The following is a 13,786-nucleotide window of genomic DNA, read 5'->3' as shown; positions in this document are numbered from 1 at the left end:
AACATTTTAGGATTTACAATGAAGCATATATGCTGTAAATGCTGCCAGCAGAGAAATGTGCCAAAACACTTTCAGAGTTCCAGGGGTAAACAGCACTGCAGCCAAATCTTATACAATTGAAGTCAATGGTGACTGATTCTTCAAATGTAAAGAAACAACAGCAAAAAAAAAAACTTAAATTCCTCCATACTGCTCCTGTGGTGTCATCCAAGTGTTTGTAAAGCTTCTAATTCGTCCCCAAAAAAACGTAGTCATCTATCATTAATTGGCATTTGTGTCACTTTGTGTAATCTGCCATTCTTATGAACCTACAGTATGTTTGACTTCTCTTGGTCTTTTTGTGTCAATTTTATCACTCAACCACAACTGTTCCCATCTTGGGAACCACAAGGACAGAAAATTGATGGACTGGTTGTGTTGGGTGGGAATGAAAGATTGAGCTTCAGACACAAATGCAATCAAAACAATATTTGAGGACACATTCCTAAGTATTGCAAACAAATTTTTTCTTCAACCACTCACTGACGAAATCCTGGTATGAAGTATGTGTACACAGAGACTGTAGCATATAGAAGTAATTCCTGTTCCTTCTTGATTAGATGGAGACAGAGTGGTACACCAAGCACAATGTCTCTCCCATTGGCATGTGTAGTATATTGAGAGCTACTATATGGTAAAGAAGTCAATGTTATTATCATTGTTCTGTCCCCCATTCGATTGCGTTAAGGTATCTAATTTAGTTTCATTGTTCCCCTTCTCAATGTGAAACCGGATGGCCTCAGACACCCTTACATGCACGCACGCCCACTCTCCTGTACATCCACACAGTCTGATATGCTGCTCGTGTAGTGAAGCTGGACCTAGTGACCCTTCATTCATTCAGACAAGGGTTTGAATTCGTCTCTTCTGACGGAGCTGAGGTCAAAAAGATGTAGTATATCCTGTTTTTATAAACCTGTTGCAGAGGATTAGAGAAACAAAAAGACTTTCTTTTCCATTTTCTATTTTGAGAAGAAAAAAGCCAAAATGGCAAGAATTTAGTCGAAGTGGTGAGAATAAGTCAAATTAAATCACAGGAGTTTATTTTCACATGGCATATTGAAAATAAAGTAAAAATGTGGAGAATAAATGATTTAAGTCGAACTTTTAGGAATGTGACTGTTTCTAGAAAACATGTGGTACAGATGGAAAATTGTTGAAATAGTTTATCAGAATCAGTCCATTCTCTTTTAGTACAGTAATAATCAGTATTAGGAGATTCAAGAAATAATGCCCAAAAGTGCATTTGTTCAGCGGAAGAAACCACACTAGCCTTGAAGAGGTTACCACCTTCATGCAAACTGAATTGACATGTATTTGACATATGCAAGGAAATCAATGATCAAACCATTCAATCCCAGGATGCAATGTTCTGGCAGCTTGCATAATTGTCAGTTTCTCCTCTAACTGGTTTTGATGGACCAGAGGTGTTGACTTAAACCTGAACATTTCAACTTCATTCCCGAAGATTGTGTTTCAAGTTTATTATCAGCAACTTAATTCTCAAAACTCTTTCTCTGGTTTAGTTCAACGTGTCAATTTCGTCCTTGAAATTTTTTTTTAATTGTGTGCCAGTAAGATGGGATCCTTCATCACAAAGCCCAGAGTGAAGGCCTCCCATGACACCCTCATGTTAAGTTAGAGCTCACTGTCTAAAGCAAGTCTTTGACCAGTGACCAAGCAAAGATCACACCATCACTGTTTTTATCACAAAAGCTGAGTAGGGTTTTGTTTTGTCTGAAAGCTCTCACACACCTAAATTCCATTTGATGCGACCATGTGAGTGGAGTTTCAGTTTCAGTTTGACAACGTTTGTGAGGATAGATAAGAGGAGATAGTAGCCCACTGACAACGTTTGAGACTGTGGCCACAAATGCAGACAGAGAAAGTCTTTCTGGTATCTAATATGCCTGTTACAACACTATTGATTGCTTTGTTCAACTTGACAATGTTAAATAATTTCTCATATTGACTTTTGTGTGAAATGTTCATCGAGATAAGGAGGGAATATGATGAGTAGTATTCTGTTGCAAAAACGTCGAGGGCATTTCTGCAGTTAAATTTGATTTTTGATAAGATGCAATACAGTACTAAACGATATGTATGATAATGTATCCCACGAAGCGACAGTATGACACGATACAGTAAGATACGATACGGTATAATACGATATGATAGGGTGCGGTGCAGTACGATACGATGCAGTGAGATACGGTACGCTATGATAGGGTAAGGTAGGGTATGACACAGTATGACACGATAAGTTACAAAACGATACGATACAATATGAAAGGGTACAGTACGATATGATGCAGTACGGTACGAAACAATACAATGGAATACGATACAGTGCGATACAACACAATATGATACACTACAGTACGACACAGTACAGTAATATAGGATATGAAACAATAGGGTATACATTACCATACAGTACCATACTTGTCTTTACGGGGTCTCAGCAATGTGCTGATCATGTTGATGTAGTTGGTAGCTTTTAGGAAAGATATAGAAACTCTTCTGTTACATGTATGATAATGTTCCTAATTTCAATGTATTCCAGTTAAAAAATTATAACAATTTAATTCTCGTATACTGATTTCTAGCCTCAGTATTAACTCCGGTTGTGATCCGTGGTATTTGACTTTGTTGAATCAAGAAAACTTTAAACTTGAGATGACACGCTCATGATCTCGTTCTGCAGGTGACGCATCACAGTCAGCTTTCAGTTTAGTTGTGAAAAAATGTCTCTGTGTTTTATTCAGATTATTTCGGCCATGTGATGCTTTTACTGTTGAGCTTTTATTAGGAAGCACTCAGTCGGGAGTTTTATTTATAGTTATCACAGAATAGTTTCATCTCAGTGAGTACGACTGTAACATGCAGATATGTGAAGGATAATTACCTGATATTACTTAATAGAATGAAATAACTCAGCTCATACACTGGTACCATCGGTTTCTCTAATCTCTTATCTTAAGCACTTACACTTTTGGCTTGAAGTAATAAATAATGAATAAATCATCCACTGCTAAGATTTACTGTGAGCAGTAAATAGAGAATCTCACCGTGACAAGGGAGAAGCCTTTTCCACAATTTACAATGTACTAACTAATACTAAACTTAACTATTATCCCCAACCCTAACTCTTTACATTTCGCTCTTTTATATGACATAAATTTTGTAAATTCCTCAAACTAAATCTGTTGTCCCTGCCCAAGCTCAGTGCCAGACCTAATGCAGTTGTAGGTTCAAGTCTATTTCCAAGGTGCTCAAAATTAGATATAAATTATTATTTCTACACACATGAGGGTTATTGTGTGAGTATCAAAAGAGCAAATTACTTTAAATCTGTTCTAGTCAATGTTTTAATATGAATTATGAATGTAAACAACAAATTCCCAGATAAGGTTCAATTCACTCTTTGGTGTGCAGTTTAGCCTCTGTCGGCGGATTGTTTTTCTTTTAGTTACGGGTCCACAGCTTTACTGTCTTGGCTCACTTTCACTGCTCTCATCAACTTTGTGTTTCCAGCTCTATCAAAAGCTGAGGAGCCTAAAGGAGAGAGAATATTAGACTTACGAGTGGGAAAAACATGAATCCAAATGAATGCTAATGCTTCTCCTTGTCTGTAGCTTAAAAAACAAATAGATTTGCTAACTGGTTCACCATTTATAATGTTATAATTCTGTTTTGTGATAATATATAAGACTTATAAAAGTGTCCAGAATCAATTAATGCTTCTCTAAATGAATGTGACAATGTAAGTAAGATGTTTGGATTTCAATTTTGAAATGTGGAATGCAATGCCTCATAAATCAACCTTATAAATCAATGGAAAAAATGTCCAACCTCAGCCCTTCCCTTCCGATTGTCACATGACAAGGAATGTAAGTAAACACAAAGGCATCAGACCCATTTACTATCATGAGGCCCTTTGGGGATAATAGTTTATCACTCTCTCTATTGGGACATGCAGAGATGAGCTTGACAGCAGTATGAAGTCCATCCTTATCAGCCTTCACTTTGCATTTTATTATTTTATTTACTTGTTTTCAGACCAGATAGTTAATGTTATCCCAAAGCATCCACGGTGTCCGCTTGTCATAAAGACATAATAAAGTTGAATGTTATCTAGAGGAGAAAAAACATTTTTATCCGGAGACTTGAATTCTTGTATTTTGCATTTCAAGCAGTATAAAGAGTAAACTTCTATCATTACTGCCATTGATTCATCACATAGTCAATTTATTTAAACACGTGAAGTTTCATGATATCAAGTTTCTCATTTAAGAAATGTATAGTGATCACCTTCATGTCACAGTTTTCCTATTGGCAACCACCGCTTCTCAGGAGTGAGCCTCTGAACTCCCCCAAAATCCTAATGGGGTGAGTCAGCAGGGTCTCCTTGGTGATCTCACCACAGAGATGCGTAGAAAACATGATGTGGTTCACGAAGCGGGAAGGAGTCTATGATGTTGGAGCTGTTGTCATGGCATCGCAGACCCCTGACTAAGCTTTTCAGAAATGTTTTTGTGTTGGTTTTGTAGAGGTGAGGGACACAGGCAAGGGGCTTTACAATGGTAATAAATAGGCAAAGAGCCAGGAGTCACACGTAACAATTGAGGGGAACTGATCCCCTCTAATAAAAGGCCCCTGATGTGTTTTCAAGTCTGCCAGTCTCAAGAAAACAGACGGAGTGGAACTATAAATCTCTTTTGAGATGGACAGATAGAAGCATCAACCAACTGATGCAGCCAATCTCCAAAAATAATCAAACAAGATGGTTTGGATCAGTCTGCTTCATTTCAAGAGCTGAAGAATCTGTGTTTCATCCAGTGAGGACACAATCCTCTCAAAGACTAATCAGTTAATGGTTAAAGTTATATGAACCCACCACAGATAAGACACTTTGAAGCTGTTGAAACTATTGTTACTCAGTGGGAGCTCATTTTGTGCCCTGAAGAGGTTTCCATGCCTCTGCTTTGCACAGATAACGACGATAACAACTCAACCCAGGTGTTGGAATGAGTTATAATATGTTTATGTCTTCACGCAGCTGCTGCACCAAATCAGCAGATCTGCACAGTTGGCCCAAACACAGCCACGTAATGAAGACCTGCCGAAAACCCATGATCCATGATGTGGAGGGGCCGTACAAATTAACTACTGTTCACATACAGAATAAGAGGATATCCCATCTTGGCTGTTGCAAAAAATAAACACTTTCACCTTATAACTCACTAATTACGCTCTCACTGAGGAAGTCAGATAAGCCAAAAACCATTAAAGCGGCATTAGACCTGCTAATGTTTCCTATCCTGAAAGAGCCACCCCAGACTTGCACCTTGGATATTTTATAAACAAATAAAAGCAGGAGGTGGCAGGAAATGTCTGGTCTGTCATAACTCACCTGTTGCTGCAAACAACCTCTGGACTCAAGGCTGTTTCGCCCCCACATTGAGAAGATTGGATCAGCCACAAGGCAAAAAAAAAAAAAAGAAGCAAGATGTTAAAAATAGCTCATTGAATGCAGCACGCCTGAGAAACCTTATCTTTTTCTGGTGATTCTTTTGTGTAAATCACCAACAATGGGGAATAATGAGTGGATAATAGGCTAATTTCAGCCGCTTTATTTTGAGATGCTTCATTTTTGTGGCATAACCGAACATACTGAGGCTCAACAGCTCGCTGACCCGAACTCTTTAAGCAGCATTAGTCTCATGACTGTGATTTGCTAGCTAATGCTACTGTCTCCTGGGGTTGAATGGAAGCCTTTGAAGGAAGCTGCTCACCGGTGATAATTTCAGTATGCAGGGGTGTGATGATCGGTGTGTATGTGTGTGTGTGTATCTGGGTTTTTTTCGGGGCAGTGCACAATGACGGACACACACATATGGGGAGGAATCTGAGCCCTGGCAAACTGTTTGATTGGTCATTTGGCTCTTTTGTCTCTGTTCGCTTTCACACGCTTGTCGCTGAATTCCTCTTCTTGTCAGTGTGAAGAATGACCTCTCGGTGTCCCGGCCATCAAAACATCTGTTCAGGAACAAATTCGTCTACCTCATCAGCGACTGATTTCTAATTTCTGTTCTGATCTTAACAAAAAAACTATATGTTCGTGCCATATCTATTTTGAGATTGTTTTTCCCCCTTCCCCCCAAAATACCTTGTGACCAAACTGCAATTAGATAAGTTTGAGCAATTAGTAAAATGAGTTTCTAACTGTCACAGGCGGTTTTGCGGGTCATCGGATTTCTGTGTTGTCCGCGCTCCACAACCTTTTAACCTTTCAGTCTGTTTGTTCAACCACCAACCCACAGTATTCCCGACAAACACCCTGAGCATGTTTACGCTTTAATTCTCATTTTCACTGCATTGTTGTTGGATAAAACCATGAAGAAATTATGACTCTTAATTTGTTTTGTTTTATTGCTGTGGCCTTAAATAATTACAACCAATTACAAATAGCTTTAAGCAGATGTCACAAGACACCAGTCCGGTTCATTTTGATCATCTTTCTGCCTCTCAGTCCTTTTCATCTACAGTCTAAACTTTTATCAACTCTCATTCTGACTTTTCTTCCTCCCCTTCTTTCATCCACCCAGTTATTCAGCAGATATTTAAACCCGCCTGTTCAACCTGCCAACATCCAGGTCATATCATGTTTCTGTGTGTTGTCCTTCATGCAGCCCGTGCTGTGGACTCCTGTTGTTGTTCTGTGCCTTCATCAGATTTACCATTCGAGTTGCACTTGCCTGCTTTTCTGTCTGTGTCCTTTTGCCCAGATCACTAATTGTTGACGTCTCCATCCATACATCAGATTTATTGGTTTTTATTTCAGGGTGCCGAAGGAGGGGCTTAAAGTTAGTTCAAAATTAACATTTGTCAATGTCTTTGGATTGTGGGATGAAGCTGGAGGACCCATGAAGACACATATTCCATGTTCTCTCTCATGACTTGTTTTGTTATTTGCTGAGCCATCCGAACCAGGATTTGAACAAGGAACCTTCCTGATTGCTAATCACAGCAGATATAATAAATCTAAACAATCCCACAATTTATCAGTTTTTCACTGTTTTATGTCACGATTGAAATTTTGCTATTCTCTCGTCTTTCAATTTTTACATACAGCTTCTCTGTGTTTTCTCTTATCTTAATAAAACTGGTGCTCTGGTGCATCTCTGCAACCATTTAGGTTTTGAATAGGAAACAGTTCCTCTTGAATACACACACATACCGTTCTGAAAAAATGATTTGACCCAAGGTGAGAGACAGTTTCACTTTGCATGCATGGTTGGTCTGCATGCATGGTTGGATGATGGTGTAACAGCAGCCACCTCTGCCTATGTTTCTTTATATTTCACCTTTGAACTCAAATACCAAACAAACTTGTCATGTGATTATCAAGCCCACCATGACCTTCCCCTCCCCTTGACATTTACCTTCTGCTCTGGATATAGCAGCGGGCTCCATTAGCTGGAGATTTTTAAAGGTTTTCTGAGCGTTTATTTCACCTCTTACATAAATCACACATACAAGTGTTTATACTTTGTGTGTTTTTAAGCATTCTCCACATTCCTTTTAATAGTAGTCCCAGCACCTCACAATTCAATCTGATGTGTCGTCCCTTCAGAGGTTTGTTTTGGAGAAAATGTAAGCAGAGACAATGCAGGAGCGGTTTCAGAGTCGGATAAGATGTAGAGATATCAATAAAAACTGTAAACTGTGAAAGATTTGTCAATCGTTAACCGTAACTGAGGTGAAAACAGAATCTTTAGTTACTTAACTTGATTTGATCTCTGTGGAATACGACGATGTCACCGGGGTCTCCCACACACAGCCAGAGACAAAGGTGTTGCTTTTCAGCATCTTTTATTCTGTCCACACAGGTGAAAACATAAACTGAACCCTACTTAAACTTGCCGGCTACTTCAGCTGGCACCTTGGCTTTGCAGCTCTGTTTCTCAGTGTCTCTCAGTGTCTCTCACCCTGTGTGTTCCTCGTGTGTCACCAGCTCTGCTGCTGCCTTTTTAGTCCAGAGAGAGTAATTGGTCAACTACTCTCAGCTGTGCCATCAACCCTCCCTGGTTCTCCTGGAGCTGCTCACTGAGCATCCTCACAATGTCCTATGGAAATATTAGAAACTGTGAATCAGTAAATAGGACTTGGATTTAACTTTATTTAACTGTGCAATACTCATTTTGTATCTGTGCAATTCAGTTAGATTGAATAGATTCTGTTTACATTATTTGTTTATATTTAATGTTTACTTGTTTATTAGCTTTACTGATGTTTCTATTTTCACTCTCGAAGTGGGACTAATAAAGGAGAATCCAATCTTATCTCTTTTTATCTCATTTTATCTCATCTTATCTTCATAACGTTGAATGATCAGGGTTTGTTTTTTCCCTGTTTGTTGGGGGGTAAGTGTTGCCAGTCTTCACAGTTTACTCTATGTCTCCAAAACCTTTAACTCGTTTCTGTCTGAGCTGATTGTGCAGTGTACTCCTCATGTACCATGTGCATACCAGACTTTCACCACTCTTGCACACCCACACTTTATCATGTGTTTCCGTTATGCTACTAACTCTTGACTTAGTCCTCAGGGCAAACCTGTCCTGGAACATTTTGCTCCTGCTACTCTTTTACTTCAGATCCAATGAGTCAAAAATAGGTGTTTCACATCAGGTATACGAGAGAAGACCAGGAACAAAATATGCATTGAATAATTACAGTTTGTGTCACTGCAAAGAGATTAGAGGCGTTGCATCGTGCCTCGCTAGTTGGTTACTCGATTGAGTCAGCCCTCTAATTATTGTCATCCTAACAACTTAACTGAGTTAGTTACTTAAGGTCTAAAACAAGGTGAACATAACTAAGTAGGATAATCTGGCACCTAATCTAGTTAATCTCGTACTTTCCTTGATTTCAAGCATGCTCTGGTCGGGGTTAACATGCAGGGAAAATATTTTTATTGTCTTTTAATTAATGCCACAAAAATAGTATTACATTTCCTTTTATTGTTGTACCAATAAAATGCTTCCTGTTCACTACCACACATCCACACATAACTTCATTATCAATTATATCAGATATGTTTAAGCACCAGCACTAATAACTCCACAATACCTCTGCAGGGGGGGGTCCTGCTGCAAACAAATACTTTATTACACTTTTACTTTATTATCATCATTTTAAATCCATGCATTTAACTTCTCATTAAGTGTTTTTGGTACAATTCAGGGTTTGTTTAAATGAAACTGTATTTCGTGCAGGAGTGAAGAGGATATGCCATTATTACTTACTGACATATGGTCCTTATCTACATCCTGTAGCTGTGCAGCAACACACACTAAAGGAACATACGAAAATAAAACTGAGCTTGAAATAATCCCTCAGAACAGGTATATTATTTCATTTTTGCTGATTTGGTCTAAGATACAAAATGTAATATAATTTAAAGCGTTTAAATTAAATTAATTTAAAGCGTTTAAATTAAATTAATTTAAATTAAATTAAGGTAGACATACATAATAGGTAAAGGCATATATTAAATTTTGGATAATATGAGGAACTAAATTGCATCAGTTATATGACATGAGTGAAGTGATGATAATGCTCCAAACTCGTCAGTGAAAAATATATAACTTACGTATGTGAATTTGAAAAAGGAAGTTTGAACATAGCATAGGGAACATCTAAGGATTAGTCACTGAGAAATTTTGCAACGTGTCCACGTCAATGGCACAAGCAGGAACGAGCCAAATATGAGCCCAATGAGTTCGTAGAGTAAAAACTGGCACAGTTAATTATTATAAGGTCGTAAATTTCTTTAAGGACAGAACACTTTGTCTCATGATGCTGCACAGTTAAGTATGTGTTACAATGACACAATAAAAACTGTTTATAACTATGATCGACACCAAAGGAAATTATATTCGGCTAACTGTGTTTTATTTGAGCTGAATCCGACACTTGAGTTAAAGTATAACCTCACTGTTGTGATAAATGATCACAGATATACATGTACAACACTCACAGTAGTGACAGAGGGCATGTTCTGCAGTGGCCCATCTGCTGTTTGCTGTCACACTCCCTTGAGTCGAGGGCCAGGTGGAGCAGGCGGCTCATTTCTCAGAGTTGATGTTTTACTCCGCTGCCAAATGTTCACTCAGTAGAACATCTTAATATTTATTTAGCAAACATCCCTTCAGATCATAAGTTATTGTTGCATTATAGGAAATGTGTCCCATTTCTAAAACATACTCTTTTCGCTCATTAAAGAACAATAGTGTTCTTTAATTTATCACATTCTACATATTTTATTATAGTTCTTGAAAATGTTGCCATCAAGTTTCCATTTTGCTCATTTTAAAGTTACAAATTCCATTTTATGACAATTTTAAAAACAGATTATTTGTTTCCATTCCTTTTTTATACGTTCAACCCTTTTCTTTGTGCCAAAGTGTGTCCCCGACATGTGAGATGTCATTTGGGTGGTCTTGTTAAACCTTTTCAGTGTAAGGAAGGGTGAGACCTGAAATGATTACTTGGGAGTTGTCTGGCTTCTTTCTGGCTCTCCTTTATGTGTTGTCGGCGATCCGTGGTGTAATTAAGTCCACGGCGGCAAAAGAAACATTTTTACATCAAGTTGTTTGAAATCTTTTTTTTTTTTTTTTTTTTTACAGCTAAACCACAAAAACATTTGGACAAATTAGATTTAAAATGCTTTACTTGGAGTACAAAAATGTTCCAACTGAAAAAAAATGAATTATGTACCTTTGGTTGCAGCTATTTTAAGACCAAGTTCTTTGACTAACAAAAGTCCAAAGACCAGAAAGTGGTGCACATGAAGTTAGTGGGAGAGGGGCTGGAGGACAGAGAGAGGAGGAGGGAGGGTGAGGGAACAGAGGGAGGGAAGCAAGAGACCAGTCTTTTGGATTTCTCATTAATTCAGTGTGGCCCTCTCTTTCAGTTTTTTTAAAAGCCCGCCCACTGACCATTATCAGCCCAGGCCTTATATATGCAGCTTGTTGCTGTTGTTTGTGAGTACAAGACACTTTAGAGAGGACCAGCTCAAACCCAGAGCCACACATCCACCATCATGAGAGAGTTCAAGAGCAAAGACTTCTGGAGGGCCGTCCTGGCCGAACTGGTCGGCATGACCCTTTTCATTTTCCTCAGCATCGCCTCGGCCATCGGGAACGAGAATAACACCAGCCCAGACCAGGAGGTGAAGGTATCGCTGGCCTTTGGACTGGCCATCGCCACGCTGGCCCAGAGTTTAGGCCACATCAGCGGAGCCCACCTGAATCCTGCGGTCACTCTCGGGATGCTCGCCAGCTGCCAGATCAGCGTGTTAAAGGCCGTCATGTACATTGTGGCCCAGATGCTGGGTTCGGCTCTGGCCTGTGGCATCGTGTACGGAGCACGTCCAAGTATCAATGATAGACTGGGGCTCAACGCTGTGAGTAAAAGCTTTCATGATGTTGCTGTTGACAGAACATGTGATCACATGTGGAGCTCTGGAACATCACTGCTCAGAAATGTGATGCAACATGAAAATTTCAGGTTAAAGTTGAAACTTTTGTCAGCGCTTTAATTAGAACAATTAGTTTGTGTTGTTCTTTGGACATTCTGTCATTGCTTGTTATTGGATAGTGATGACACACCACACTGCTGCAGCTTTAAGAATTTGCAAGCAAAAACGTGTAGTGTCAACAGTGGGACATTTCTCCTCAGCTGTTTTGGTAAATTTGATGTGTTGCACACTAAATCCCATATGCATTACTTTCGTTATAAGTTATATCAGTCATCTTCTTACTGAAAAGCTAAATTCTGTTGAGAGATCCTCCCTCTGTGGTTACACTGCTCCACACCACACACACACACACACACACACTCACATAAACATGGGGCACTAGAGCTAATTTATACTGAATAACAATGTTGCACAAATGAAAAATGAATGAGCTGTCTCGCCCTCTATGCCAAATTACTGCCTGCGGCCGCTATAAGTGGGAAATGGCCGTGGTAGGAAATGATCAATCTAAACTGACACGCACTGACAGACCCTTGTTGTTTTTGGATTCCTCTCTGACTCTCGCAGCTCAACGGCGTTACTCCCAGCCAAGGCGTGGGCATCGAGCTGCTGGCAACCTTCCAGCTGGTGCTGTGTGTCATTGCAGTCACTGATAAAAGGCGGCGTGATGTCACCGGCTCTGCACCCTTGGCCATTGGTCTCTCGGTCTGCCTGGGACACTTGGCAGCTGTGAGTTGCACCTTACATCCAACCCAACTAAAGCAGTATTTTGTTTATCCAGCTTCAGCTTGAGCCATGTAAACCAGCAGCAGACATGGTGGTGCTCTGTGTTGTTTGAGATAATGCCCCCTCACGCCTGAAAGTCTCGATTTCAACACCAGAGCGGTTGACTGGAGACACCCGCTCATGTTGTCTCTTTGTTGTTAATTACAGATCAGCTACACAGGCTGTGGAATCAATCCCGCTCGCTCCTTTGGTCCGGCTTTGATCCTGAACAATTTTGATAACCACTGGGTAAGTCAAAGAGGAGAGTGCACAAGCTTTTTACGCATGCCTCACATTTTTCTGTACGCACATCAGACTATGTCAAGCTTAAATAACATGAAAAATTCCATAACAGACAGATAACTCCTTTACCTTCCACCCCAAGTTAATCAGTTATAGTATTTCTATTGTTGTAAAACTTCCCAACTGGACTGGGATGGAATTCATTGATAAGAACAATTTGTCCATGACTCATGTTGACAAATACTGATCCGGAGATTGATCAAACTTTCTCAATCTAGGTTTACTGGGTGGGGCCGATGTGCGGCGGCGTCGCAGCAGCTCTCATCTACGACTTCCTGCTCTCCCCCAAATATGACGACTTCCCCGAGCGCATGAAGGTCCTGGTCAGCGGCCCAGTGGGCGACTACGACGTTAATGGAGGCAACGAAACCACAACCGTGGAGATGACGTCAAAGTAGTGCCGCTCGACCACTCGCTGTCGAAGCACATGTCCATACTTCTGTAAAAAGCTCTTGAATTTAGTGTAGGATGCCAGTGTTGTTGTGCCCTATATGTTTGAAATACCAATGAGGATTATGGTCATGGGTCAGTTGGTGTCTCATTGTCATTCACTCCTTTGTTTGACCCAGCACACAATTTGTATTCAAACTGACGATCGAACATGAGTCGAGGTGGTGAAACTCTTGACGGAGCAGTGTGTTGAATTTATTTCCCATATCAGTATTCTATGTTGAGCCATGTCTTTTTTTGTATACTTATTTCTACTTTCTTGTATCACTTTTTGTTTCTGATGGATGGTGTATTGTGTGTCCACTCTTGAAATGTCTCTCACTTTTTTAAGTAAATAAAACACTTGTTGTTAACTATTGTTGAGCTGTTGTTATTATATCAAAGATAAATAAATATTAGTGTCAGTCAATATAGAGAAGATGTTTTTTCCCTCTATGAAAACTAAACTTTTAATATTATATATATCAAAAAAAACATTTTTACCTTGTTAAAATAAACAAAATCTAATCGGAAATGTACAGATTCATTCAAGGTCAGACAAACATGTAAGGGCTTCAAGGCAAGGCAAAAATGCTAATGTCCCCACCACCACCTATTTTCAATCCTTTGTGCCTTGTGTGTGCACCCTGCTGCTTCCAAGTTCATGTTCAAGTCCCGAGGTCAACAACAAACTAGTAATGG

At 39.5% G+C, this 13,786-nt stretch overlaps 1 protein-coding gene across 1 annotated transcript; it reads left to right on the top strand.

Annotated features, from left to right (window-relative positions):
• Positions 1-10,966: 10,966 nt before the first annotated feature.
• On the top strand, positions 10,967-13,458 carry LOC109647571 (aquaporin-1-like). The gene is made up of 4 exons (XM_020113387.2): positions 10,967-11,512; positions 12,155-12,316; positions 12,521-12,601; positions 12,874-13,458. Exons 1-4 carry the CDS (start codon positions 11,150-11,152, stop codon positions 13,051-13,053), a joined length of 786 nt encoding a protein of 261 aa, XP_019968946.2. The 5' UTR covers positions 10,967-11,149; the 3' UTR covers positions 13,054-13,458.
• The last annotated feature ends 328 nt before the right edge of the window (positions 13,459-13,786 follow it).

This window comes from Paralichthys olivaceus, chromosome 16, assembly GCF_024713975.1.
Source record: "Paralichthys olivaceus isolate ysfri-2021 chromosome 16, ASM2471397v2, whole genome shotgun sequence".
NCBI lineage: Eukaryota > Metazoa > Chordata > Actinopteri > Pleuronectiformes > Paralichthyidae > Paralichthys > Paralichthys olivaceus.
Note: the sequence above shows the minus strand (reverse complement) of the source record. Positions and strands in the feature narration are given on the sequence as shown.